Source organism: Venustampulla echinocandica, assembly GCF_003357145.1.
Source record: "Venustampulla echinocandica strain BP 5553 chromosome Unknown scaffold_6, whole genome shotgun sequence".
Taxonomy (NCBI): domain Eukaryota; kingdom Fungi; phylum Ascomycota; class Leotiomycetes; order Helotiales; family Pleuroascaceae; genus Venustampulla; species Venustampulla echinocandica.
In genome coordinates, this window is record NW_022474211.1 from 416,657 (window position 1) to 444,263 (window position 27,607).

A 27,607-nucleotide genomic window follows, 5' to 3' on the forward strand; every position below is an offset into this window, starting at 1 on the left:
AACACCAATGCTGTTTTACGGGTGAAGCCAGCCAAGGGGGCAATGCAGACTTGATAGCCTTCTGCCCAGACTTTCTATGCAACTCTGAACAAGAAGGGTTGTTGATGTATCCACTGGATAGCAATCGGAAGAGCATCGCGTGCTCTATAAATGCGGGCAAAGACGGCGTTTCGGGATTGAACGAATTTACTGATCAGCAGCTATTCAACTACCTGCTGGGATGCCAACTGGAGGTAAGAGTTTGGCTCTCTCGTCATATTACCCACAGGCGCATCGCTAGGCAAGCAGAAAGGGGCAGGAGACTTATCCTGGAGGGTTGCTAATATCTGCTTAGTACTCCAAATAAGAAGGCCTTTTCATAATTTGAAAATTCCGCGGCTGGAGTGGAATGAAACGAGAGCTGAGGACAAGTTGATGTTTTCATTTTGAATTCATTTCGCGTCGTTGACAGCCTCTCAAAGGTTGGCTTTAGCCGTCCTGGCGTTACCGAACAGAAATTCTTGAATGTACTGATTCACCTCGTTCGGCTTCTCCCAGAGTGCCCAATGGTCGGCATCGACTTCTCCTCTAGTTAAACTCCTGAAAAACTTGTCCATGCCAGTGCTCAGCGCCGGTGGCAACGCTGCGTCCCTTGTGGCTGAAATGAACAATACAGGCATGTCGAACTTGAAGGTTTCCATGGTCTCAGCTAGGCCCTTCTCATCCTCGAAGTTCAACTCTGCTGTACGATACCACTATATAATTTAAGAAGTCAGCGTCTTTCTTGATCAAATCATGCTGGTGAATAAATAATGAGAGGAGTGTGATGGGCATATGTATTGCGTGGGCAGGTAGCAGCCCTTCTCCAGAGGCTAGGAAATGCCAGAAATGAAACTCTTACATTCAGCGGTCCATGCATGCCATGAATAGCATACCGCTTCGCATAGAAGTCGAGCTCCTCCTTGCTCAAAAGAGGTGAGGAACCAATATCCCCCAACCTTTCAAAATAAGCGCCATGCCCAGTGTCAAAACCCGGCTCCCCCGCTGGAGTTCTGCCACCATAGACAGATGCCAAAAGCTGACGGATCTTCTCCTCCCCAACAATGTTGCTTTCGACGTCGGGTCCTGCCAGCTGGATTTGATATTTGAAGTTTGGCGCCACTGTCATGGAGCGGTATGTCTTGCGAAGAGGCACAAACGGGGTGCATACGTTGAAAAGGGCGGAAACAAGGCTGGGGTAGTGGAGGGCGATACGGTAAACCACCATTCCTCCCCAGTCGTGACCCCCAAGAATGATGCTGGAGAGGCCGAGCAGCTCGGCAAGAGCAGCCATGTCATCAGCGACATTCTTGAAGGTATATCGGGCAGGCGACTCAGGAGCGTCAGTGCCGCCATACCCCAGCATGTCTGGTACTACGACACGGAGACCAAGTGAGGTGAGAAACGGGATTTGATATCGCCATCCGAACGACAGGTCTGGCCAACCATGGATAAGGAAGATGGTGTTAATGGGCTGCCCTTCAGGCTCGGCGAGTATATAACTATAAGTCACCCCGTTGAGATTGGCGGTTTTGTAGGTGACCCGAGGGTCGTTGGGAGTGATTTTGGAAGCCATAGTAGAGCACACGGGGACTAGAGAAAAGGCAAGTTATTAGATCTTGTGAGGGGAATGCAAAGGGTATTTGTATTTATAATACAGCCATGGCACTTGCATCTGCATAGATCTAGGAGCGTGGGTCTACGATATACCAGAGGGCGGACCAAACAGCAAGAGTCTCGCGAGCCTCGGCTTGGTTGGTACCCCTCGCTAGGAGGTCAGTGACCTCCGAGAAACCTTGGGTAATCCTTCGGGACCACCGACAATCTTATATCATCTTCCAGTTTCCAATATCCCTGTATTTCAAACATGTAGACTACAATCTCTATTGGTCTTCATTATGAAACGGCTGCCATGAAAAAGGGTTGAGGTTGGGTTTGAGTGACTAAGTATGCAATGGTCCCCGAAACCCAAAATGAGATTAGAAAATTATCACTGGCGTTAGACTAATTGCTGTAGACACATATAGATTATGGTACGCCCATAATAGGACAAAGTATATGGAAGCTTTTCGGCCGTTATATACATGCAAGACGCCGGTGAACAATGGTTATAAATCGCTCGAACCAGAGCCTAATGCCGTGAAACCCAGGGAACCGTCCGGGCGCCGTGGGAAAACCAATCATACAATGGAAGGTATGTTTTGTCGCCTAGTAGATGACCGTGTCCTCCTCGTTTTCAACAACTACCTCACCATTATGCTCTTCTAGAGCATGCTTCTTAGGGGAAACCTGGCCAAACTGAGTCACTTGTACAGGAGTATCATTAGTAGCACCAACAGGCTTAGAAACGGATGGATACTCGCTGCCAGGCTCACCCACCGTCTCCTTGGACGCGATGTTAGTCTCTTCATTTGCGTACGATTCTTGCTTTGAATCGTGGGGATTTTCCTGGTTGGACTCTTCTACTTCTCGTTTGATAAGAGTTTCTACCTCGGCAATTTGTGTTTTGATACGATCTTCCTCTTCAGGTAATAATTCCCACGGCTTGAAATACTGGGCTGGCTATTAGACTTGGGCCAGAAATATATGGGGTTCGCGGACGTACCAGTTTGGGTTCAGTCTTGGTGCATAAGAAGTGTGCCATTGCCAGCATATTAGAATGTCGTATCCGCATCTTGATTAAAGTAAGTAAAGCGTCATGGCTGCCAATCAGAGCTTGCATTACCGATCTTTCATTAAATTTGATCTGTCCAGCCTGTCGCGCAGCCTTCAAACTCGCTAGCTTCTCAGCCCTGCGTCCTTCATCCTCGGCCTTCTGGTGCTTAGCCTTCTCTTGCTGCCGCTTTTCAATCTCCTGCCGCCGTCGCTGTGGGCCATTTGGTGTGGTCTGACTCAAAGTACTCAGGAGCCCACCGAATAAACGTTGGCCTCGTTTTCTCTCTTCTTGGGCGCTGCTTTTTGGTCTGTCCTTGCCGGACTCTTTTGGTTTCTCTTCGGCAGTGTCTGTTTGGGATTCGACAGGCTTCGAGGATGGTTCTAAGGTGGTCGGAGAGGTTTCGTTTCCATCCGGCCCTTCTGAAACCCTTGGCCGTTTAGATAATGACTCTGGTTCGGATGATAGTCGTCGTTTTATGCCGGGGGACTTGGGAACTTCTAGCTCAAGGTCTAGGTCGGGGAGGACGACAACCGAAGCGATAGGTCTATAGGAGTATTAGCAATCCGTTGCCATAACAATAACAATGCTGAGGCAGTGGGAATTATACCTAATACTATCTGGCATCGTGAACTCCCCACAACCTCGGGATATATGAAATGTACGATAGGTACTGAGCTATCGCGAATTGACTGGTGAGGCTTCGGCTGAGAAATACTACGGCACGATAATGACTACGGCGCCCGATTAGGACCTAGTGGCCGCGAGGCTACCAAACCAAATGCCCATTACTAAGCCACAGCCTGTGCCAAACGCCACTTTATTACAAATTCCAACGACAGCTTGAGAAGAACCAGAACAAGTCGAACTTCGTGCCACGCCCTTCTACTCTCTAAACCTACAATTTAGTCGCCATCTTCACAGTCGTCTTCAATTTGTCTTCAACTACAGCTTCATTACATTCAGGAACCCAGTACAAGTAGAGCATCCGACCGCTTTGTACACTCACAGATCGACATGTCTCGCCATCATCCGTAAGTTCTCATTATCTTCTCGCTCCCCCTCCCCAATCCAGTTCCAAGGGGCAGGGCCTTTAAGCAACATATGCTGACATTCTTCTAGCGATCTAGTAATGTGCCGCAAGCAGGCAGGCATTGCTATCGGCCGCCTCTGCGACAAATGCGACGGTAAATGCCCTGTCTGCGATTCCTACGTTCGACCCACGACTCTAGTTCGGATCTGCGATGAATGCAGTTTCGGCAACTATCAGAACAAATGTGTTGTTTGCGGTGGCGAAGGGATCTCAGACGCGTTCTACTGTTTTGAATGCACGCGACTAGAAAAAGATAGAGATGGCTGTCCGAAGATTATAAATCTTGGTTCTTCGAGAACTGATTTGTTCTACCAGTAAGTTATTGCTGCAGAAGCATGTTCTATATCTAGTGCTAACACTGGACTAGGAAAAAGAATTTTCGGAACCACTAGTACCCTCCTCCGCACCAGGCTACTTCGCCGTATAACTCAGGATATACCATGCCAAGCGCAACTCATCGGGCATTCCAGCAACAGTGGCCATGCGGCCACCGATGATGCGCCCAGGTCGCTTTTGCGGGCGGGATGTTGGACTTGAATGATAAAAATGGCTCCTAACCTCGCCATGGAAGCACGCACAACGGAAAATGGGGTCATCGCACAAGTCAAAAGCCCTATAATCCTTGTAATTGATTCCCTCAATGCTGGGGTTGTCTATGACAGAAAGGGGGTTTGCGACTCCAGAATACAGCTACAGGCCCATGGATATTTCCTTGTCCTAGGATGTCAGCCGAAATAAGTTCAAGGCTATCAGGATGGTTGCGTAGCGCAGTTTTTAATATCAAGATACCCAAAAATATTTATATCGTCTTCCAAAGTTTGGCCTTGGTATGCTCAGCCACTGCCCCTATCAGTCTGCCTCAATACTTAAATATCACGCTTCATAGAAGTACTAATAATTGTCGCTGCAGACTACCCCATTTTCACGGAGTGGTGATATATGAGCGAGTCCAATATCAGAGAGTTTTCGAATTTCGCTCCGTGAATAGATATGAGTATCAAACTACAGAACATCAAGCCTAAGCTCAATTTTACGATATCGCTTCCATCTCATCAAGTCCTTGTAATTCATAATCTTCCAAACGTATTTTCTATTCCTATGTCTCGTTTCCTCACACTCCTCTTCAGCAACCTCAAGAGAAAGTGTCTATGATATACTGTCCCTAAAGCCAAGATACTCTACATAGTAACCTGTCTATTCTTTGTCTCCGGTAAAGTTTTGCAGAGTTTGACCGTGTGCAAATTTTGGCAGTATCAGGCTAAGATGGCAGGAAGAGCGAACGATGGCTGACCAATTAAGGTTGAAATATAGATTGACCGTTTGTTAGCGAGGGCTTGTGGGCGCGGGGTATAGTAAAATGGCCCTGGCGATGGTTTAGATCAGCTCTTGGGATTGGGTCTCGCGGCCTTTTGCGTCTGTGTTTGGGATATACGGGCGTGTAGCTGGCGGGAATTATTGGGAGATTACCATTGGCATTACTGTCCTATGTAATCGACGCCCATCTAAAGCCTACGCTTAGTTGAGCCCTTTGGCATTTTCGTGATGCGCAAGTTTGATGGTTGTTTGTATTAGCTTATTACATTACTCGAACCTAACAGATCTAGGCCTACTTGATGCATTTTCTAGTGACCTTGCTTGCTAGAATCCGAGAATGATGTGTACCACTCTCTAGATATCCAGCGTCACAAGGTGCCTCGAGCTTATGTATCCAGTAGATAAGATCCCATCCACATGTGGTTGCTTTGGTCATCATCCCAGTCCCCGCTTCCCCCTTTCAAGCCTCCACATATTCGAACCTAAACAGTGAATCTCCTCCATCCAGGATATCAACCTAACCAGGTCGCTTCTCCTTGGCGCATCAACACATCTCAACCCACAACTCCTCCCACTGTCCCAGCACATTCCTCTGAAACCAGACACTGATTGGCAACTTTAACCTCCTAATAATCACCTCCGTCTCCCCCCTAACAGGAGGCGCATCTTTCTCCCGGTCGGTTGCCCTCGCCGATCTCCGGTAATAGACTTTGACAGTTCTTTTGAATCTTGGTAAAGGCATGACAGTCTTCCTACCATCAACAAGTAGCGGTGGGTTGAAGTTATCCAAGTAGAAGAAATCCCCGTGTCCTTGTCCATCTGCAATCGTTGCCTTCCGCTTCTTAAGCCCTGACATGCCGCGGTTTTCTTGCTGTGAGGGAGGTGCTGGTGGTGTTCTCTCTCGGAGTAGCTCAGAGCGCAATGCACGACGGAAAGTTGAGGTACGAATGTTGTAGATTAGCTCGAGGGCGTCTTTTGATCGTGAGCTATTCCCGGTAACGGACTCGGAGTCTGACAATTCGAATCTGGGGGGTATGAGCTTCAAATCTCGCAAACTGCCAGTTGGTTTGGAGACATTGATAGGCCGGGGAGGACCACCGGATGTTGACGGTGGTAAGAACATCATCGGAGGATTAGACTGTAGTGGAGGGCAATGGTAATGTGATTTGTAGTCTGGGGGAGGTGGGGATGGCGATCTTTGGGATATGGAAAGTGAAAACGACTCGGAGTCACTTCGACACAGCATCTTTGATTCCATTGTTGAACGTGAATTAAAGGGACAAGGTGACCTAGATGCGACGGCAGATCGGCGATATGTAGTGAGTTGAATAGGTATGGTAGTTGCTCCGTCGCATCGGCGACATATAGTGAGTTGAATAGGCGTGGTGGTTGCTAGGACGTGGTATTATCAAGTGTAATGGTGAACAGCTCGACGTGTCGATACGACCAAGCGGTGAGGGGAATTTGCAGTTAGTTTGATATCCTGCTTGGTGGTTAGCGTTTGTTAATATCTAGAGAGAATACCTTACATTGAAATTATAGAGATTGGTAACCTATCTTCCGAGTCTTTTTGGCTTTGTTTAGTGAATCTGACAGTGAGACAGATAACAGCAGGCTGACAACTGGGAAGCAAACGCTGCAAAGGACAGGCCTATACTTTGAAAGCCGACGAGACCTTCCCACGGAATCCTTGATTGATTTTCAAAGCAAGTCTACTTTCTTCGAGCCGGCCCCCAACTCCAAATATTCAACCCAACTTTCGTCCCAGATACCACAGGCAAGGCAGCATGAATGGTCTCCTCATAGCCACTCCCATCCGACCGCAAATTCTCCCAAAAGATCGCGTTTCCTCCAATTGGCTTGAAGGTAACTCCCCAATCTTCTCCTGTTCCAATACCCCCTTCTTGCTTTCCACATTCTAAAAATTCGCACCACCTGGTATTATTTCCAACAAATGGCATCTTTATCCTCGGAAATTTTGTCCCACCGCCATCACAGTCGGCTTTGACATATACCATAAAGGTACTTACACGGTCAGCCTCTCTGCTAGCGCCGCTCCAATCATAGTGATCCCCATAATGGCCTCCCACGCCATACCTCTGCGTTCTCAGTCTCTCGATGTGTAGCTCTGGACGCCATCCTTGAAAGGCGCGAGCACGGTGCTCGATACAGCGGACAATTTCGTCTCGGTCAATGAGAGCGACTTCGGAGAGGCGTATGTCCCTTTTAATAGAGGTCTCTGGACCGGTCGAGACAGTGGAGGGGGCGAATTTATCTTCACTGGGGCCAGCTTAATCACGTGTTCTATATTCTTGTATTGGATTTCAAATGGCTAACCTTATTTGAAGCAGGTGATCCGATTCTTGGGAACTAAGGAAGTTCTCAATATATATAATCAAAGGCTCCTGCGAAAGAATAAAGGTATAGTAACTATGGGAAATACATGGAAGAGGGTCGTTGGAAGCGATTAACGAGCTGTTGAGAGTTCTATAGCGAGCATCGGCGGGGTTCTTTGCAGCGCCAAACAGTATATGCGAGATAGGAAGCCAGATAAAAACGTAAATCGGCAAAAGAGCAATAGCATAGCCCCAGTTGACCATGGTGTAAAGGGGTATTATTGTGGTGTTGATGCAGCCAATGTACCACCTCCTGGTGATCGTGTGTTTTGCTCTGCAGTTGAGACTGGTCGGCACAAGTCCGGAAATTGTGTTGACAGAAATGCACGTGATGCTAAAAATAGTCTCGCGGGGTCGGGATATCTATAATCCGCAATAAGGGGCTACTTCTCCCCCCAAAACAACACTCTTTTTATAACCACCACCCCAACCACCACTCATCAACTTGAAAAGTACAAGCTTCCGTATTACGCAGTTCCGCATAGAATATCCGCAAATTCCCCAGTGTCCAAGACTCCAAGAGAAGGCTTCTTTTGCCCGCCAAGCGCTGACGGCTTGCCAAGCGGTATCGAGTGGTGATGCGACGCGTTTTGTCTGGGCACTCTCAGACCTCGCACCGTGTCACAATCCGACTCGGTCTAAGAAAACATCGGCGCCGTGGTGTCTCGAGACCCCTTCACCTTGTATCAAACCTTTGCTCGCTTTCTCCTAGGTCTTGGCTGGTGTTCAACTTGGTCTTGGCTGATGTTCAACTTGGTCTTGGCTGATGTTCAACTTGGTCTATTGAGGGATGCTGTGTCCATGCTCAGTGCAAGTGCCGGCCTTGAGTGGAAGCTCTTGATAAGGTTCGCGTTTCGCACTTAACTCAATGCACATCATGTAGTCTAGATCCGTTCGTAGGCGGGGGCTCCCTAGCATACCTAGGTACGGAGAATGTTAAGTGCATACCAGGTAGCATCTTATTCCGTTTATTGGTATCCCCCCATTTTATGTATAAGAGATCGCTGCCCACTCAGTCAAACTTCTAGTCTTTTTTTCTCTCTTCAGCTGCGCTCACATTCATTTCAACTATTCCAGAAGCAAGTCTTCTTTTAGCCCTTCATTTAATCCCTGACCCTATCTTAATCTCCAATTGCATCTTAATCCCTGGCCTTCCTCCCAAGCCGGTATTCACCCATTACCAAGTCACAAGCTCTCGACCTGTTCGATCATCGCACATCATCCACGCTCTGTCGCCAAGATGCTCTACTCATACGCGCTCACTGCTCTCCTATCCGCGTCATCAGTCATCGCCCTCCCATTGAACATCAACCTCGGTGCCTTCTCCCCCGCCTTGGTAGTCGGTGATGGTGAGATCTCATTCGGCGGTGCTGAAGAGGCAAAGAGCCTTGTGGAGACGCTGAGCGGTGCAACCGCAACCGGTCAAGGAGCCGCCACAGGCCTCACACGAGCTCAAGAAGCCGGGTTAGGCAGTCCAGTTGCAGAGACAGGGCCAGCCGTCGTCGCCCCATCTGTTTCGGCCGTTCCAACTATACTACCCGGCGCTGGCATCGGCAGGGACATACAACCGCGGGAAGAAGAAGTAGACGAAGATGAAGAAAGTGCGGCCGTCGAGAAAAGAGACCTCGCTGGTTTCAACGCAGCGCTCAACTTTGCAACAGGCGCACTGAAATCGGGCCCTGAGGTGCAACTTGGAACTGGCGAGGGCGGATCTGGTGTTGGTATTATCGTCAGGCCTCCTGGAACTGCCGCTCCTGCCAAGCCTGGGAAGCGAGCAGTAGTCCAGAACGAGCGGGATCTGAGTTAGGATGATGCTGAGTAGAAGGATGGTGTGATTTGTATTGCTTTATGCCAGGGTTTGGATTATTATGGATAGCTGGATAGTTGTGATCAATTACCAATGAAACCGCCAGTTCCATAACTCCTCCATTGTTCTGGTCAGGGATCCCCGCGATCGCACAGAAACAAAATCGCGTAAGCATACTGTACTGTGAAACAAACTATGATACTGTGTACCCGGTTTAGAGCTAATACCCCAAACACTCAAGGATCTACTACTCCTTGGCCAATATACCTAGTAGTAATTCAAGCTTTCTTGACCAAGAGCTTATTATTATACCTTTGTGCGAAGTTAGTGCCAAACAGACCTATGTACTCCTTTATAAAAGCGTATAAGCGCCACATCCAGTGACGGATGTTACAGCTTATTTCTATAGATTATTATTGGAATATTCGGAACTATTTAATTGTTAATGAAACGGGTAGAAGCAATTGACCCGTGATATACACATTAATAGTCCCGGTATTATCTCAACTTATTCCAGCGCACTGTCCCGATGAATAGGACATAACTTCACAGTTAACTAAGTCTTGCTTACCTGAGAAAGCGTTTTGTATTTTAAATCCTGTTAGTTATTATTCGTTTTCAAATAATTCTCCCCCTTTTATACAGGGAATGTGCAATTCTACGATAACTCTGTCAATCGGCAGTTACGCACGCTGTACAGAGTCGAGTGAACTATCCTTAGTATGAAATATCTCAACGTATTCGCTACACATGTCTAATGCCAGATTAAGTTTAGGAACTAAGCTGTCTTTACTTGCTTACTCGGCGCATACCACTGCAAAGTTGCAAACATCGGATGGCATCCGTATAAGGGCCTCGGTATGTATATTTATGACCCAAATAGCAGCAGCTAGCTGACGAATAAAATCGCTCATTAGATTTGAAGAAACAATGAGTTGGTTACCCCCATCTAATTACTTACGAGGAGCTCATTAAAACGTGGTGTACTTTTCCCGTGGAGTCGAGCCTTCTAGATCTAACATGATTTATCACCTATTTAATTCCCAGCATGATTTAGGCTTCATATTGCCATCCGAGAATACGTCGCTTCTTGTTACAAGCTTTTCCATCTCTTATGATAAACCCCTCGTTTTATTTACATCTGAGCCATCTAGACCAGTCCACTAATTCATAGACAAAAAGTTTCCATGTCCTGGCTCCTTGGCCCCAGATGCCAGGAGGGTAAGTCCCCATCTTATCTGATAATTCACAAGCATGACACCTGTTCGAGGAAACATCTTTTGACAGGTTTAGTTGCACAATCAACAAGTGTTATATCTTTAGCATTTTCGCTTAGTGCCATAGGCACCTCAATAGATTGTTATTTCTTGTTGAACCATTAATGCAAAAACAACTGAAAACCCCTGTCACATAGAGCTTCATACCCTGTACGACTATTTATTGAACTGACCACCCGTTAAGAAAGGGAATTTGACTACGTTTTCCGAAGTATTGATATATTATAAGATGGTAACAAAAACTGTCCCATATGGAACTGATCTATATGCAAGGGCTTAGTTAGTCCCAAGAGCGGCCATCCGGGGAATGGTAATGCTATTCCCGTCCATTTATACTCGAGGAATAATAATAGTATAAATGCTATCGTGTCAGAGCTATACGGCTGGCAAGGAGGCTATTTCTAACTACTCTAGCCCGTTAGAACTTCCCCTTCACATATTATCAAGGCCTTCATAAACCTGCTAGTAGATCAGAGATCAATCAACGTGATTTATTGGATACTCGAGTAAATATTCAAATTCTTCATCCAAACTATGATATTATCATTATTTACCAAGTCATGCGTGTCACCCATTAACTTGAACCACTTGAATAATAAACCTCCGGATTGCTTTGTTTCAATTCGGTTGGGCCGCGAGGATAAAAGCGAGAGGGGAAATTGCTATTACGTCTATTGGTCCCTCTCGAAAAGTCAAAAAGCATTCTAATCTAGGAAGTAGGTAGTCTACCAGCTCTGCCTATGGATTTCCTCCGTCTTTAGCTTCGACCCTTGGCAAACTTCCAGAATGGTAGAACATTTCGAGTCTGCGTTTGCCATATATAACTGCCTGAAGCCGCGGCATGTCCGTTTTATCTCCAGGAGATGCCTCATTTCTGACCTTAGTCTGCCGATCGAGGCAGCCAAGAGCACTCAACCATTTGCGATTATCGTCAAGAAAGCGGGTAGGCGGGTGCATGCATTTCTACAAGTCTATCAAGGGGGTTGACTGATAATCATACGGGGCAAATGTACACCGAGCTAAGCATGGGGTGACGTGTTGTAGTTCAAAGCGCAAATCCACAGCCGTCACGCCGCATTATGATGACAAGGGTTGAAAGAACCAAATATCACTGGGGTGACCTCGGGGAACGGCCTGAAAAGATGCTGAAGAATCTGAGCCAAGGATCAAAGCTGGAGGCAACCAAATCAATTGCCGTCGAATGAGGTTGGGTTTCAACTGTGTCGTACGTTTATCCTAGCTCCCATTGCTGCTCATCTGCTAGTAGTTTATGCTCCTGCAGAAAAACGAAGCATCCCTGAAAGACAACTTGTGTCTATTAAAGTTCGAAATCATAGCGCTTTGTAAGACCGGCTCTTAAGCAAACCAGTACTCTCACTAGCTATAGTGGTAGGAGCGAATGGATTTAGAAACGGCCCTGGCAAGAAAACTTGTAATCATTTTGGCTGCAAATGTAGCATAAATAAGCGGTACTTGTAGGTATTCCAGAGGATATATGTGCTCCTTGATAAAATTCATACCTAGCCCTCGTTTAACACAGGCAACACGCTATGCTTAGCCCATGGTTAATGATAGAACTAGTTTTTCTATCAAGATTGACAGTAGGATATGATAATGAGGTAAGGTAAATCTCAATAAAACCGGTCATACCTTCGGTCTAGATTTAGCAGCAAGCAATCCTCCCACTGCTGGGAGTGTTATCCAGTCGATGAAATTTGCGTATTGATGTTTGTTAATAGCATAGAATCCCACTCAAGCAGATTAACGGCAGAATTTCTTTCTAATGCTGGTGATAGCCGCAAGGACACCTGGAAGCACTCACCGCCCCATGGACTGTTGCAAAAGAAAATTTCAGCCATGTCCCAGCTTGTGAAGAAACTATCATGATGCATATCTCGTATAACTGAGGGGCTTCAAATCTAGAGAGGTCTGTCGTTGCTGCTAACACCGTTCCTTTCCACTCACATTCCGGGAAAGAGTACGACCAATATCGATAGTACTCAGCTTATCCTCCAGTCCCCAAGGAAACCTAATAAGGTTACAATCAAAATAAGATAAATGGGTGGAAGGGAGCGCGAGAGAAACTTTAGCGATCTGCCAAAAGAAGCAACGGATGAAGGCAGGATAACCGCGAAGGAATTCCAACGCCTAGCACATATCTAGAGCAGTATAATGTACGGTGTTTGTATAGCAAACAGAATGGTAGCACATTGTCAAATGTGGAAACACTATGATTATTTCCCGGGGCGATAGAGCATTGGAGAAAACCTGTTGGCGCTAGTCAGGAATCAGACGGGTGAAGCAATCCCACGGTGATATCTTACATCAGAATACCTTCCAATCTCAGAGTTACGAGCTGCTCCGCCCACTTCTTGATCACAATCCCACTTTTAAAAGTGACCGGCAACAGTCAACTCAACTAAAAGGACGCAGGACACAGAGAATCCGGGCGGGAAAGCAAAAGCGCTCTTGTAGGGAGTATCGCCGCAGCCACGACGTATTTTGAATCTTGACTCATGATGCCCCCAATAACAGATGCCAGATGCGGATATGTTGGAAAGCCTCCATATCTATCTCTCAAAGTCTAGGCGAATGATGGACGAGAGAGCAGAGAATGGGAGCGGCACAGTCCCGGGCAACATCGCGTGCTACCGAATTTGGGTCCAGCCGAAAGTAAAGTTACGCAGTACCAGTTCATGGCTTGCGGCTTGCAGGTTACCGTAGAAGTTCCATGCAGTTCCACAGAGTGTGCACCTTTTCCGCTCTTCCGTTGTACGTGTGGTAGGGGGGAAGGCTGCGTTTGAGTGTTCGCTACCCACTAGAGGTGGTGAGTTCGTATTGCGCAGAGCTTATGCTACATGTAAGCGGCGTGGACATCTAAGCTTCTTGGTTGCGTACTACGTACCTTGAGAAGCCTACGAAGTAATAGCTCTATGAATTAATTCCCCGATGATTCATCCCAGCTTTCCGGCCGTACCGAGCAGTGGTTGAGCAGTTGACATGCCTATACATAAGCCAATGAGGCAAACTTTGAAGCTCGTATCAACTTATTCCTTGGTCCAAACGGTAGCTGGGATGGCTCTACGAACGCCACGAGTATCTCCATTCGGGTCTACCCGACGTTCGGACGATTACCCATGATCCTCGCTAGGGTTGAGAACCTCAAATTCTATGGAGGCCTGCTGTGGGTGGCTCCTTGATGACTGTACCACGTGCCGACGCATAAGTTGAGGTTTATGCCCTAATATGGCGCGTACCTTAATGAGGAGGAATTTAAGTTGGTAAGGAGACTTCGTAATTTACTTATATTACCAGTACGTACATATCTTCCAAAGTGGCCTAGTGCCCGCCGCAGGCTAGCATGCTCCCGTAGCTCCCGAGGTCCCCCGGCAAACCCCTGTTAGCCTGGGAATCTGGGAACCTTATCCCAAGTACTACAAACTTACAAAGTACGAAGTACTTACTCCGTACCGTGCTCAACCATCTTGTTCCCAGAATAGAATGCCGATGTGCTTCATAGTGCTGACTCTCGTAAAGGTGGGCATTGCGCACGACATCCCAGCTTGCCATGCTGGCACCGGACCCTGTGCTCTTTTCCTGGCGCCCACGTTCCTCGCAAGGTTCCTCTCGTGCTGAAAAGGGCTCGGTCCCAAGCGTGTGGGATGTCACGATTGTTACGCTGTGGCTGCAGCTGTTCCAGAGGAACACAGCCTCCAAAGGCCAGCAAGCTGGAACTGCAAACGGGAGAGTGGGACGTAAGTTTGCATCCATCGTATTAGACGATCCGTCTGACTGCCGAAAGGGGTCGGCCGAAGAAATATGAGATTGGCGTAAGTGGCGAGTCCTAGTGCCAACTATTTACTTAGGAGACTGGTGGCTAACTGCCTCAGACTGCTTATTTACAGAGCTGCATCGAAACGGGGCCAAGTTCAGCCTTCTTACTTGCCAGCGGTTGAAATGTACATATTCATTGGGCTAATCGATTCTTGAGAGGCCGGAGATGTTTTCAGTACACTTAACTTGAACACTTACTAGCCCTACCGACACTGGTTTCGCTCGCCACACTCAAATGGCAAGCCTTCGCTATGGAAATACCCTTCGGCCGTCTGGTTCGCTCAAGTACAATATCGAGCAATGCAGAGTTTTGTCTTAAACTACATACGTACTTACACCACCCAACTTCTGGGAATGTTGATGTAGGCCAAGGTTTGCCGGGACCCAAGGATGGTCTAAGAGCATATGCATTTTCCGCGTGCTCCCCTGAGGCGATGTCTCGTCTTCTTAATTCAGCCCTTTCTGGCCGCCCGCATCCATTAATTTGTCCAAGTGCCTCTTACCATACGTTATTACTCTTCCATATGCGTGGGAGAGCATTTTATTCACATCTTCCTTTAGTTCCTGTGACCCTTCTTGAGCGGCGCGAAAATGCCCCCCTAGTAAGGTACCATGTTTCTTGGATGAAATTCTCACAAGGATTTGGGGTCATCTGTACGAAGATGGCAGACGAACGTTGGTTGGGACTTGAATTCATCGAATGGTTACCTTACCTTCGGAATACATCCTCGCGAGGATCGTATTTCCGTTTCCAGACGTTGAGACGAATGGCTGGCTGTTTCTAAAATCCAGGACGGGGCTATGGTGCTTTTTGATGCTAATCGGAAATACGGTTTTCGCAGGGCATACTTTGATTGTCTGAGTATATATCTATATATGTCTCCAGCTCTCTCCCTCAAAATATTATCAAGTCAACTCAACGGCACCAGTCTGCTACAGCATCAGCTGCAAACACCGTATTCGGTCATTCATTCATCTTTTCATTCACTCTACAAAATGTGGGGGTTAAAATTCTTAGCTTTTTCTCTCGCTCTCGGGCTTGTCAGAACATCTGCCTTGCCAGAAGCCAGATTGAAGCCAGTTCAAATCAGACAATCCTCACAAAGCTGCAATACGCCTGCAAATAGGCAGTGTTGGTTGACCAACGGCTTTAGTGTCGACACAGATTCCGAGGTTTCGTACCCGGAAACAGGTGGTCCGCCTATAGAATACTTCCTAGACATTAAGGAAAAGCAACTAGCACCGGATGGCCGTACTAAAAACATGCTGGTCATCAATGGCACATATCCAGGGCCTACAATTACCGCCGGTAAGTCTCGTCCTCATTCAAGCCCTCCGCCGTTGTCAATTAGACTAACTTGGACAGACTGGGGAGATAGGCTGATCATTCATGTGACGAACTCCATGACCGATAACGGGTAGGCCGACCAAGTGTTATTCCAATTTCAGAATACTGCTGACACTTAGGCTCTCAGGACCAGTATCCATTGGCATGGAATTAGCCAAGTCGGCTCAAACACGGAAGATGGGTATGTAACTATCTCCCTAGTTACAGCTAGTACTAACTCAAGCCAACAGCGCCAATGGAGTTACTGAATGTCCTATCCCTCCAGGACAGACAAGAACTTACTCCTTCATTGCTACCCAGCACGGGACCGCTTGGTACCATTCCCATTACTCCGGGCAATACGGCGATGGTGTTCTTGGTAGTATAGTGATCAACGGCCCTGCTACGCAAAACTATGAGGAAGATCTCGGACCTCTGACAATAACGGACTACTACACCAAGTCTATGTGGCAAATGGGCGAGGACTCTATGCATGGAGGGCCCCCTCAAGCTCATGGAGCTCTTATCAATGGCGTGATGAAGAACTCTGAAAATGAAGACGGGTCTTACGCTTCATACACTGTGAAACCGAACACAACCTACCGCCTCCGCATCATCAACACCGGAATCGATAACGGCTTTAAGGTGTCTCTTGATGGGCATCCATTCACTGTGATCCAGGCAGACTTTGTACCCTTAAAACCATACAACACCACCTGGTTGTTCGTTGCCATTGGGCAGCGGTACGATGTCGTTTTTACGACGAACCAAGCGCCGGCGAATTACTGGTTCCGTGCAGAGGTCCCTAGTGGTTGCGGCTCCAATCTCATGAACAAAAAGATTTTCGCTATCTTTAGCTACAGTACTGTGACCGCCGCCGACCCAACATCGACAGCATCGGATTCCAGCGCTGTGACCTGTGCCGATCCGACTGGCTTAGAGCCTCGTATTCCTAAATCCGTTCCCGATTTTACTTATGTAAATGACAACACGGATAAGCTAAATGTGGGATTCACCGGGTCGCCCGTTAATACGTGGAAGATCAACGAGTAAGTCTTGCCAATCCAATATCTCCTGCAGCACTCTAACATTGGCCATTAGCAACTCTATTTCAGTCGATTGGAAGCAACCGACTCTGCGGTATCTTGCCGACGGCCAGGCCGCCAGCCTCTCTGAAATCCCCGGTCTCAACCTGTACGAGCTATCAGTACCTGACAAGGTAAAATTTCCCCTCCTTATGCAAACCCAGTCCCGTCTATGCCATCTTACCTGGTTTTGTTTAAAATGTCCAAACTAATTCCCGTGCTTAATAGTTCTACTATTGGGTAATCCAGAACGGACTGAATATTCCCCATCCAATCCATCTCCATGGCCACGAATTCTACATTCTCGGCCAGACGAACGGCACCACTGGTCAAACCTTCTCGGGCGACAAGTCAAAGTTAAATTTTGAGAAGCCACCTAGACGCGACGTTGCGACCTTACCGGGCAACGGGTGGATGGTCATCGCGTTCCAGGCGAACAACCCAGGAGTCTGGCTGATGCACTGTCATGTTGGTTTTCCCATTCCCTTTGGCACTTCAAACTCCTATCCCTCGTTTCGATGTCCCTTGCAAGCTAACATACCTCCTAACAGATCGCATGGCACGTAAGCCAAGGTTTCGGCGTGCAGTTTCTAGAACGTGTCTCGGAAATTCCCGCCGAGTCCCTAGCTAAAGTGAGCGAGAATTGCAAGGCCTGGGATGAATGGTATGGCACCACCACATACAAGCAGCCAGATTCCGGGCTTAGGCGTGCATAAGCTGCACACTTCCCAATGGATTTAGAAATTGTTCTCTTTTTTTGAGGTTATCATTTTTAATTTACTTTTGGGGGGGTATTGGCAGTGGGGTTTATCCGCATCCCTTAGATGTATTGACATCTTGTCTTGCTTTCCTTGGACTATTTAACATTCTAGGTTTGAAGGATCCACGGCAGGGTTGCGTTGGAGTATTTGAGGGTAGGGGTGTAAGTTGGGCTCTGGGGATATTTGGGATTTAAAGCTTTGCTCAACAGGATCTCTAGGCAGATAATTTTCCCTTTTGTTGTGCTGAAATTATAGGGATTTATCACGAATGGAATTGATCGACTCCTCAAATTTGCTTACTATCCATTGTGAGATTCTATAATAAGGTTTAAAGGGTTTGAGTTTTACGGGCATAGATGAGAATTTAGGGGGCTATCCGACTCATGGCTCGGCTCGGTTATAGAGAACGGCATTTACTACAAAATTAAACTGATCGTTGAAACGACACATTAAACAACCCGCATTCCATAACCTCATTGGACTAGTCATCGATTCACCCCCTTCTCGCACCCTCCTATCCCTTTTTCTCATAGCCGTTTTCCTGTTGTCCCTCTCCCCTTTCCCATCTCGACAATTCACTTCCTTCCAACACCCATCAGAAAGCCAATTCTGAGTGCAAGACCAAGCGTCAACGTTCCATAGTTGACCCACTCATCACTGTTCCAGGAAGAGAAGGCCGTGGCACGTGATGGGGCGATGGCATAGACGGCATATACTATGGAGGGAAATAATATCAGTGGGTATTACCACGTAGTATCATTGGAAATAGCAAATGATCATAATTTGACCGCAGCACATACCCCTCCAGGGTCCCACTAGGTAAAGTAAAAACAACAAACACAATTCCCACATACTACAAAAGTTTACCTGAAAACCAAAGGAAATAATAAACTTACAATGCCCCAAATCCCCCAAAACCATTCCAAAAATAGCCGCCAGCCACACCGCCCTCTCCTTGGTCACTCGCAATATAATACCCTCAACTACCGCGAAAAGCGCATACATAGACCCGATATTTGTAATTAGCAATAGGGTCAGGGGCGAGACCTCTGCGGTCAGAGCCAGGGCGGGGACGGGCACTATCGCCGTGAGGAGCCGCTGGGGTTGGAAGAAACTTAGGAGCGCCCCCGAGCGCCATGAGCGGTTCAAGGTAGAGGAAGTAGATTCGATATATTGGGGAAATGCGGAGCGTCGGGGATGTGGAGGTTCTAGTTTTGGGGGCCATGATGGATGGTTGGTGATGCGATTGTAGGAGGGAGGATACGAGAGAATGATGAATACAGCAAGAGGAATAAGGGTGAATAGAGAGTAGGGGAATGAGATTGTTGTTGTTGTTGTGGATCGTATATTTGGTATCCTTGGTATTGGCGATCGACCGATGGAGGATCGGACTCGGGGCGGAGGAGTAAGTAGCCGAACACCCCTGTTCTGCTATCTACACACGCGAGTACTCGATTAGAACCACTCTGTTGGTCGACATTTTTGAGATTGGTGGATGGCACTAGGTACCTAGGTACATTCATAAAAGGATTTTACGACCAGGCAATACAAATTTGCTATTGGGTATACCGTACAAAGCTTGCTAATGGAGCAGATATTCCCATATTACTCCGGATAGCCAACCGAAAACCATGAACATTAAAACCCGAACCAAGGACATTTTACTCGCGCCCCAGAACCATTATCCTATCAACTCAATCAAGTCTAGAAAATCCACCTCAAAACAGACCTCGCCTTTCCTTTCCACCCCTTCTCCTTCTCCATTTCCTTGAGATCCTCCTCTCCAACTGTGTAAACATCAGTCTCCAGGTCCATCTCAGCCAACCCTACAATCTTGGTCTTCTTAAACACCTTCCATGCCACATACATCACAAACATGGCCACTAGCTCTATATAGTAACTGACAAAATCGATCGCGCTGAATTTTGGAGAGAATGAACTCCACCCCTGCACGAGAATGATGACGATATTCATGACGATAGAAATCCGAGGTCCCCAGGGGTATGTCCAGTTTTTAAAAGGGAGGAGATGCTCTTTACCCTGCGCTTTCACCGCAGCACGGAAACGCAGCGAGGTCACGCCGATGGCAGTCCAGGCTAGTTGGTTGGAAACACCGACCAAATTTTGCAGCCACGTCCACAGTTGGCCGGCCCCGATGAAAGATGCGCCGAAACAGAGACCACTGATCAAACTGGTAGCTATGACGGCTATATACGGGACTTTGTTCCGGTTCAGCCTACCAAAGACTTTCGGAGCGTGATTATCAACGGATAGGGAGTATAGAAGTCGGGTGCCCGCAAAAAGGGCATGGTTTCCAGCGCTGATAACACTGGTCAGGATCATGGCATTGATGAATGATCCTGCGGCTTTAGCGCCTGCCTGTTGGAAGACTATCGTGAAGGGTGAGACGGCGGCGGTCTTCGACGACAGATTGGGGGTGGTGTATGGGACGTTGAGGCCTATGAGGAGGACCGAGAGGATGTAAAAGATGAGGATGCGCCAAAATACATTTTTGACGACGCGGGGGAGGTTTTTGGTTGGGTTGGCAGTCTCACCAGCTGTGATGGCGATAGATTCGGTGCCACCGTCTGAATGATGTGTCAGGGGAGGGGAAGCAGAGAGGGAAGGGTGAGAAACATACAGGCGAAGCTAGCCGTGACAAACACTGATGCAAAGCCTCCGATGCCTCCTACGAACGGGGCGTCGCCAATATACCAATTATGCGCGCCGATGTATGTATGAGAGGTATTGCCTCCGCAATTAACGGCAATACCCAGAACAATGAAGATCTATATGAGTGAGTCACGTGGCCATATAGGAAAGGGTGGGTAAAACCAACTGTAATAGTAACCACTTTCAGAAGACTCAGCCAGTATTCAATCTATAAGAATTGTTAGACGTGCTGCGATATCAAAGACTCTGGGCTAGGAAAACGTACTTCGCCATATGCCCTCACGGTAACGATATTGGCCAAGATCAACACTACCCAGAAGATGAGACTCAGCGCCCACCCCGGCATTCCCGTATCCCAATAGGCAAAGACCAATTGCAAAGCAACCAGGTCTGCGGCTGTGGAGACAGCATCGTTAAACCAGTAGTTCCAGGTCAATGCAAATCCAAGGGCGTCGTCAACGTATCTCCCAGCGAAAGTACAGAAGGAGCCCGCAATGGGAACAAATGCCGCCATCTCACCCAGAGCAAGCATGGTAAGCATCACGATTGAGCCAACAATGAAATATGCGATAAGCATTGACGCCGGGCCGCCTGTCGCAAGAGATTTCCCCGTTCCGAGGAAGAGACCCGTTCCGATAGTACCACCGATCGCGATCATCTGAACTTGACGGGCCGACAGCTTACGGGCGAGCTTATCGGCCACAATAGGGTGGCTGACATTGATATCAAAGGCCGGTTCAGATGAGGAATGTTTTTCGAGGTCCTTGTGGCTGGCATCGAAGTTGTTATCCACCACGGGGACAGGGCTATGGCTATCGTGGGAGCGGCTCATCCTGGCGATTAATGGTTTGGGAAGAAACCAGATTGGATGATGAGAGTATTTAACGACACCGCTGAGGAGATATCACCGTTGTTGTTGATCATGGAGGAATTCAATGTTGTGCCTCATCGAGGAGGGGGGGGGGGAGAGGCAAATATTGCAGCTTTCCAACAAGTGTCGGTGAGCTAGGAACTAAAACTATAAGTTGCACGGCGCAAAACAAAAGGCTCGATACCTATACAACTTGCAGGCAAGAAAAGGTTGAAATGAAAACATCTCATTCCCCAATTGCCTTCGAAGGACTTAACTTTAGCTGTTGTCTTGGGAAAGGCTCTTACGCGATGCGTATTGCGTGCTTGAGTTTCCAGCAAGGATCTAAGGAAAATTGTCAACTACTTGCCACTTGGGGAATGGGGATTGACCGGGTTGGGAGCTAACATGAGGTCCACCACCAACCATGGTAACGGTTCCACGTCGCTATGCCCGAGAGGTACTTGCTTGGGAAGAGACCCCCATGTTTGTTTGGAAACTCCCGCATTATTGGCATATATCTTCTAGCTTTTGTTGACGTTCCAGGTACAAAGTGACAAGATTATTAAGTACCTAGGTATCTAAGCACTTAATTAACTACCTTATTTCGTAGGTGCCTAGAGAAAGGTCGAATTAGGCAGGTCGTGTTGGTAGCGCAAGAGAGGAATAAATAAGAAACCGTTGATTGGAATGAAAATTCAGCCGAGAAGGCGAACGGGCTTGGCTAGATGTCAGCTTAGTCATCCGAACCACGTGCTCCACATGGTTGCCCAAGTCATCTCTCCACTCGTTTTGAGACGTTGAAATATAATAATGGAGCCCTACGATCGAAGTACTACCATACTATTGTACCTCTATGGTTGGACGCTATCGAGAAATCACCATGGTATCGTACACATATGGAAGCTAGGCAGAACCACGACACTCTATGAGCTCGCTAACCTCCATCCAAAACCTGTCGACTCCAGAGCAGCGGAACCCCTTGCGTGCTTGTAGGATTTCTGACGCACGAGCTAATCTCTGCTTTGGTGGAAATTCTCCGCAATATGAATAAGGCGAGGAGGATTAGAGTTGCGACGGCCTGCTTCCAAAATTAGGCCGCCAAGATCACCACGGCATTGCCGACTTTCACGCCTCTTCCGTTGGCTTGGCCAGCTGCTCGGGGCGTCAGAGTCGAGAATGGTCGGTCTGAAGCGCGGTCGAGGCCTGCGTCTTTGAAGTCTCAACGGGTTGAAGGAGTGCGAAGCAGGTTGTGTTTCTGACATTCCTACTCCACAACCATCTCTTCCAGTTGACGAGAAGGCAACCCTCTGTTGTAGAGACCGACGAATACGGATCAGCGCATAACGGTAAAACCATGGAACTAGAAATATCCCTTCGCCGGGATATATGGATAGCCGACTCAACTTCATCTTGGTTTGAATGCATTTTCAGGACCACGAGAGCAGAACCGCGACTGGGACGACCGACGACCAGCCTTGTACCCGGCGTGGAATAGGGCATTGCGGTTGAGAAATTTGCGTAAATTCAGTTGCCCTACCCAAAACTCCCACCCGTCTCCGCCGTCCGTTGAGATCAGATAACTGTATTTGGAGAGTTGTGAGTCCGTGGCTCTGCAGCTCCACCACATCCCGGGCTCCCAGCGGCAAGACTGGGCCTACATATAACCTGGAGCAATAGATGCAGAAATTCCTGCTGCTGTGGTGGATAGCGGACCAGCCGGTAGAGCGTTCCGACTGGCGAGCCCAGCAATTTGATAGTGTTCCATGCTGTGTTGCATCCGGGATCTACTGAATCTGCGAGGAATCCGGGGTGGCTTTGGGAGATGCATGTGTGGCCTCGAACCCCGTTAACCGGTACCTTCTGGGGAACCGCTTGGAAGTATGGGCCATTCCCGTTCATTGGGTTTCAATACTGTAAGATGTCTCGTCGTGGTTAATTATACAGAAAATCCAGCAAGGCAGTTAGGTACCTTTGATCTCCGGCATGATACCCTTTCGTGGCGTTTCGCGGCTGCGTAGAGCTGAATGGGTCGTATAGGTATACAACTCACAATCAATAGTCAATCTTACTAAGATCTTGAGGTATTGGTTACAGACTTGAATTGGCACTGCAATCTGCAAGTTATGGGATGCAGTTGCTTGGAGTGCCACAAACTAGTTGCAAGCTCAAACGAGGGCTGGCGTTGCAATTCAACCGTTATATATGTTGCCCTTGAGGGATTGTATTGCTTTTGCGCAGCGCCTATCCGGGTCCAGTCTATTATCCCATTCCACCTACCTTACCTACCTAGGTATCTATGGATCATGCTCTGGCAACTCCCGAGACATCATCTGCACTATTCCGTTTATTTTGGCCACATAATTGAGCCTTCTGTTCTGGCCCTTCCGCCCTGCGGGGGATACACTGTGCTACTTGCCCACGGGGCAAGCTGAAAACTTTGGTGGGGTTTCACGGGATCTTATGCCACGATTTCGTACACCTTAGGCTGCTTGCATGACGCCCGCATCACCATACTACTCTGCACATATAAGCCACTGACTGAGTCGTCCGTACGCTGAATTCGCAAAACAACAACTTCAAGGCTATACCTAGCTGCCACTCGCGAGGTTTCTCAGCTTACTCTCACTGCAGAGCAGCCCTCCCAGCCTTCCCCGCGAGTCGACCATTTTATCGCTATCCGACCAATAATGCCAGATGATGCCAATTTACCTCGTATCCATTGGCAAGATACGGCTGGCTGAAAGCGCCCATTTCAGTTCCAAGCCGTTGCGACCTTGGCTCTAAAGAATCGTCTCGGCCATTAGCGGCTGCCTGGAACATCGGTTGTAGGTAATATTCTGAACCGATGATCAGAAGCGACCTGGCAATATGGCGCGCTGCATATCTCCAAACTGCTGACGAGTACCGACATGTAAAGCCAGCCTCATGTGGTAATCAGTGGCTATCAAACGGTCTGGGCAGAAGAAGTCTTCTGAGCCCTACATCCTCTCGGATACCGAGTAACAACCAAATATCTATATATTATGGAGAAGTTGCCCCGGGTTTCTTATAGTTCACAAGCATTTGGCTTTCTCCCTATCCTCCATTGTTTCAGATCTTAAGCATTCAAGAGCTTCAAGAGACTTGGTCATCATGACATTCGCCATCACTGGTATCAAGAAAGGCCTTGGGCCTGGCGAACAAGTACCTCTTCGCCGGGAGATCGACGAGTGGTGGGACTCAAAGGATAAGAATGATCTTTTTCAGAAGTCTTTGTACATTTATGCGTTGCATGAATTCAAGAAGATGGACCCTAAAGATCAAAAGTCTTATTTCGCCGTTGCAGGTTCGCCGAGCTCCTTATCCAACCTGTATCAAGTATTCGTATCTCACATTCTCCAGGCATTCATGGCCAGCCCCTAGACCCATGGGACACAACGCAGGCCAAATCGGCCTGGTACTGCACTCATGGGACTCCCCTTTTCCCGCCATGGCACAGGCCATACCTGTTGCTCTACGAGCAAAGACTCTACGAGATCATGTTGGAATTGATTCCCCGCACTTTTGCTCAACAAGATATTGCTGCTGCAACTCATGCTGCAGAGACCTGGAGACTCCCATACTGGGACTGGGCAATGAAAAAGCCGGATTGGCACGCACCAACGGATAAGTTTAAGCTCGGTCCTAATGTCCCGTATCTCCTGACCGTGGAGACCGTCGAGGTCATGACCAAGACGGGTGTCGCCACTGTTGATAATCCCATGTGGAAATTCTCGGTTCCGGCCTCAGATCCGAACAAGAAAACTTTTGGCAATTATGGGATTACCGAGTATTCAAGCCGCCCAGTAAGTTTTGCAGGTTGTCATATTCTATCTTGACTGAAGCTTCTAGTTCCAACTTGCCAAAGCCACCAGCAGACATCCATCAACCCTGGATCCAAGGGACCCAAATTTTATCTCAGCATGGGTTGACGGCGAGAAGCAGAACTGGGATACAATCACTGGTGAACTTCGAGGTGCCCAAGCTGTAGATAGCAACACACTCCCTGAGGCTGTGTACCGCCTCTTTCTTGAGGAATACCTCCTCACATGGAATGAGTTTTCAACCGATGGGTTCCGCCGCGGACAGCCAGCCCAATCGTATTCTTCTCTTGAGGACATTCATGGCAACCTCCACGTGTTTACTGGTGGTAATGGCCAAATGGGCAGTGTCCCCGTTGCAGCATTCGATCCTATCTTTTGGTCAGTTCCGTACATTCTACGATTCTCAATCGTCTGCTGACATTGCGTAGGTTGCATCACTGGTGAGCCATGGCAGCAGAATTATCCGTGCAACTGCATTTTGCAGAGCTAAAACGGTTTCTAGTAATGTCGACCGCCTCTTTGCCATTTATCAAGACCTATACCCTAGCAAATACGTCGAAAAGTTCACGATCCCCGGCCGCGGTAGTAAGCCCGCCGATGCTAACTCAAGCCTCGCCCCTTTCCACATGGATGCGAATGGCACACCTGTAAGGCAATTCATTTCTATATATATCTTGTTTTATGTTTTAGAAAATCTGCTATACCTCATCTCTAACAACCTCAACTAACTTCTGGTTCTTTCCTATCCCCCGGAATCTCTCAACCGTTCTAAGTATACTAAATGCTAACCATATATCACTGCACCCAGTGGACGGCAGCCGCCTGTCGCTACCAACAAAAGCTAGGCTACACGTACCCAGAACTTCAAAAATGGCTTGACATCTACAAAACCAACGGTGCCTTCGATGCCGCCAAGTACCAGAAATCAATCCGCACCACCCTTGAGCTCAAGTATAGCACCACTGGAAAATCGACCCTGCTTCTCCGTCAAAATAACAAGCTCGCCACCACTCTGTTGGCATCGCTGCCACCGCAGAACTTACTTGTGGAGAACTTCCCTCCCGTGCTCGCGAAGCAGGCACGTGAGATTCAAGAGAGTGCCCCCGCTCCTCCAGTAGAGGCGGCACCGCCTACACCGGCCGAAGGGAACTGGGAAGCGTATGATTATGTGATAAATGTTCTTTATGACAGGTCAGTCCATTTATTCTCTGTGCTTCCATTTCCAAGTCATGTCCCCCTTTCCAGATAACTGCAGCTTGACTCACAGCAATCCCCATACAGATTCGCCCTTGGAGGCTACCCATATGCAATCCGCTTCTTCCTAGGCGAGGTCCCAGTCCCTCCTCCCTCAGCCGATGCTCCAGCTTCCAACCAACCAACACCTCTCCCGTTCGCGGACACACCAACCCAAGTCGGCCTTGTGTACAACTTCAGCGCGCCATCCGAATTCCGCGGCGTGGATCCGTCAGGATGCGCTAACTGCATACGACAACAGGATAATGGCGAGCTGAGTACCGGCCAGTGCATCTTGACCGATTATCTGGTAGAGCATATCCAAAAGGACGTTGTGGGCCGCGGGATTCAGTTGAAATCTTTGGAGAAGGACGAGGTGGTAAATTATTTGAAGGCTAATTTGCATTGGAGAATCACGGATGTGAGTTTTGTTTCTGTGTTTCTTCTGCCGTGGGCTATTCTCGAACGTGTGGATGCTATGATGAAGGGCAGCACAACAGAAAAAGTAACCTAGCTGACACCCCTCACAGCAAAACAGCGTCATCGTCCCTAAAGAAAGCGTGGCCAATCTCAAGGTCTCTGTCGCAGTCGGCCACGCGACGCATTTTCTGCAGGCAGCAACACCATCCAAGTATGAGAACTACGAGGTTCTGTGGGAAGTTACCGAGGGAAGACTCGCGGGCGCTGTGCCTGGGGATTTGAGCTAATCCATTCCCTGTGGTCTGGAGGAGCTATCTGAAGGGGTTGGTTAGCTCAGCCTCTTGATATGACGCTCCTTGAAGCTTGAAATATCTTGGACATAGACAAGTAGTAGGGTATTCATGGTTTACTGTCTTTACTGCACTAAATTGGATCACCTACTCCACGCAAGACAACACTTCAGTGACATTGTGCTCTAACTAGCATGGATCGAACTAAGTGCCTGGCAAGTGATAGCGCATTCTTATTAGTACCACCCGAGTTTCGTCATCCTCCAGTGGTTCTATGGGTGAAACACCTAGTTAAGTATAGGGACGAGGCCTGAAAACGATGACCTAATATAGCAGGAGAGTACAGAGAATACTTTAAAAGAGCCCATTACGCCCTAAAAAGGCACCTTCGACATCACCGGCTCTCACTCATACAGCAGATTCGTCATTTATCATGGTTATAAATTGTAATTTTTTGTCTTGCCTTTCTTTTAGTCTAAAACTCGCAACACGTCTCCCGCTCATTCTAAAAGCGCCATTACCCACCCAATTCATAATCACACAGGCTAGACAGCTACTTCGCATCTTTTTCAGATTGATAACTTGAATGCGTATGTGGACATGAGGATGCTCAGAAGCCCACCGCAACGCTAACCCCGTACCACTCCGTGCCATACCGTACGCCATGCTTCATTGATGCGATGCTGTAAAATTCAACAGCAACCAGAAGGTCCGCCCGAGAGCAAGGTGAA

At 48.0% G+C, this 27,607-nt stretch overlaps 8 protein-coding genes across 8 annotated transcripts; 3 read left to right on the forward strand and 5 right to left on the reverse strand.

Moving 5' to 3' along the window:
* Positions 1-455: 455 nt before the first annotated feature.
* On the reverse strand, positions 456-1,594 carry BP5553_07570 (uncharacterized protein; the record flags this gene model as incomplete). The annotated part of the gene is made up of 2 exons (XM_032016193.1): positions 456-734; positions 881-1,594. The coding sequence occupies 2 exons, from the start codon at positions 1,592-1,594 to the stop codon at positions 456-458; spliced, it is 993 nt and encodes a 330-aa protein (XP_031867424.1).
* A 632-nt stretch (positions 1,595-2,226) lies between these two features.
* Positions 2,227-3,775, reverse strand: BP5553_07571 (uncharacterized protein; the record flags this gene model as incomplete). The annotated part of the gene is made up of 3 exons (XM_032016194.1): positions 2,227-2,571; positions 2,624-3,218; positions 3,681-3,775. The coding sequence occupies 3 exons, from the start codon at positions 3,773-3,775 to the stop codon at positions 2,227-2,229; spliced, it is 1,035 nt and encodes a 344-aa protein (XP_031867425.1).
* Positions 3,776-5,622: 1,847 nt separating this feature from the next.
* BP5553_07572 (uncharacterized protein) lies at positions 5,623-6,336 on the reverse strand (the record flags this gene model as incomplete). Its single annotated transcript, XM_032016195.1, has 1 exon — positions 5,623-6,336. The coding sequence occupies one exon, from the start codon at positions 6,334-6,336 to the stop codon at positions 5,623-5,625; it is 714 nt and encodes a 237-aa protein (XP_031867426.1).
* A 454-nt stretch (positions 6,337-6,790) lies between these two features.
* On the reverse strand, positions 6,791-7,678 carry BP5553_07573 (Uncharacterized protein; the record flags this gene model as incomplete). Its single annotated transcript, XM_032016196.1, has 2 exons — positions 6,791-7,358; positions 7,416-7,678. The coding sequence occupies 2 exons, from the start codon at positions 7,676-7,678 to the stop codon at positions 6,791-6,793; spliced, it is 831 nt and encodes a 276-aa protein (XP_031867427.1).
* A 1,036-nt stretch (positions 7,679-8,714) lies between these two features.
* On the forward strand, positions 8,715-9,281 carry BP5553_07574 (Uncharacterized protein; the record flags this gene model as incomplete). The annotated part of the gene is made up of 1 exon (XM_032016197.1): positions 8,715-9,281. One exon carries the CDS (start codon positions 8,715-8,717, stop codon positions 9,279-9,281), a length of 567 nt encoding a protein of 188 aa, XP_031867428.1.
* A 6,107-nt stretch (positions 9,282-15,388) lies between these two features.
* On the forward strand, positions 15,389-17,520 carry BP5553_07575 (uncharacterized protein; the record flags this gene model as incomplete). Its single annotated transcript, XM_032016198.1, has 7 exons — positions 15,389-15,701; positions 15,759-15,810; positions 15,868-15,921; positions 15,971-16,768; positions 16,821-16,938; positions 17,033-17,272; positions 17,356-17,520. The coding sequence occupies 7 exons, from the start codon at positions 15,389-15,391 to the stop codon at positions 17,518-17,520; spliced, it is 1,740 nt and encodes a 579-aa protein (XP_031867429.1).
* A 1,749-nt stretch (positions 17,521-19,269) lies between these two features.
* Positions 19,270-21,070, reverse strand: BP5553_07576 (Uncharacterized protein; the record flags this gene model as incomplete). The annotated part of the gene is made up of 4 exons (XM_032016199.1): positions 19,270-20,153; positions 20,207-20,354; positions 20,405-20,446; positions 20,504-21,070. 4 exons carry the CDS (start codon positions 21,068-21,070, stop codon positions 19,270-19,272), a joined length of 1,641 nt encoding a protein of 546 aa, XP_031867430.1.
* A 3,153-nt stretch (positions 21,071-24,223) lies between these two features.
* BP5553_07577 (Uncharacterized protein) lies at positions 24,224-26,873 on the forward strand (the record flags this gene model as incomplete). The annotated part of the gene is made up of 8 exons (XM_032016200.1): positions 24,224-24,416; positions 24,473-24,915; positions 24,962-25,311; positions 25,362-25,373; positions 25,436-25,580; positions 25,742-26,124; positions 26,215-26,587; positions 26,697-26,873. The coding sequence occupies 8 exons, from the start codon at positions 24,224-24,226 to the stop codon at positions 26,871-26,873; spliced, it is 2,076 nt and encodes a 691-aa protein (XP_031867431.1).
* Between the last annotated feature and the right edge of the window lie 734 nt (positions 26,874-27,607).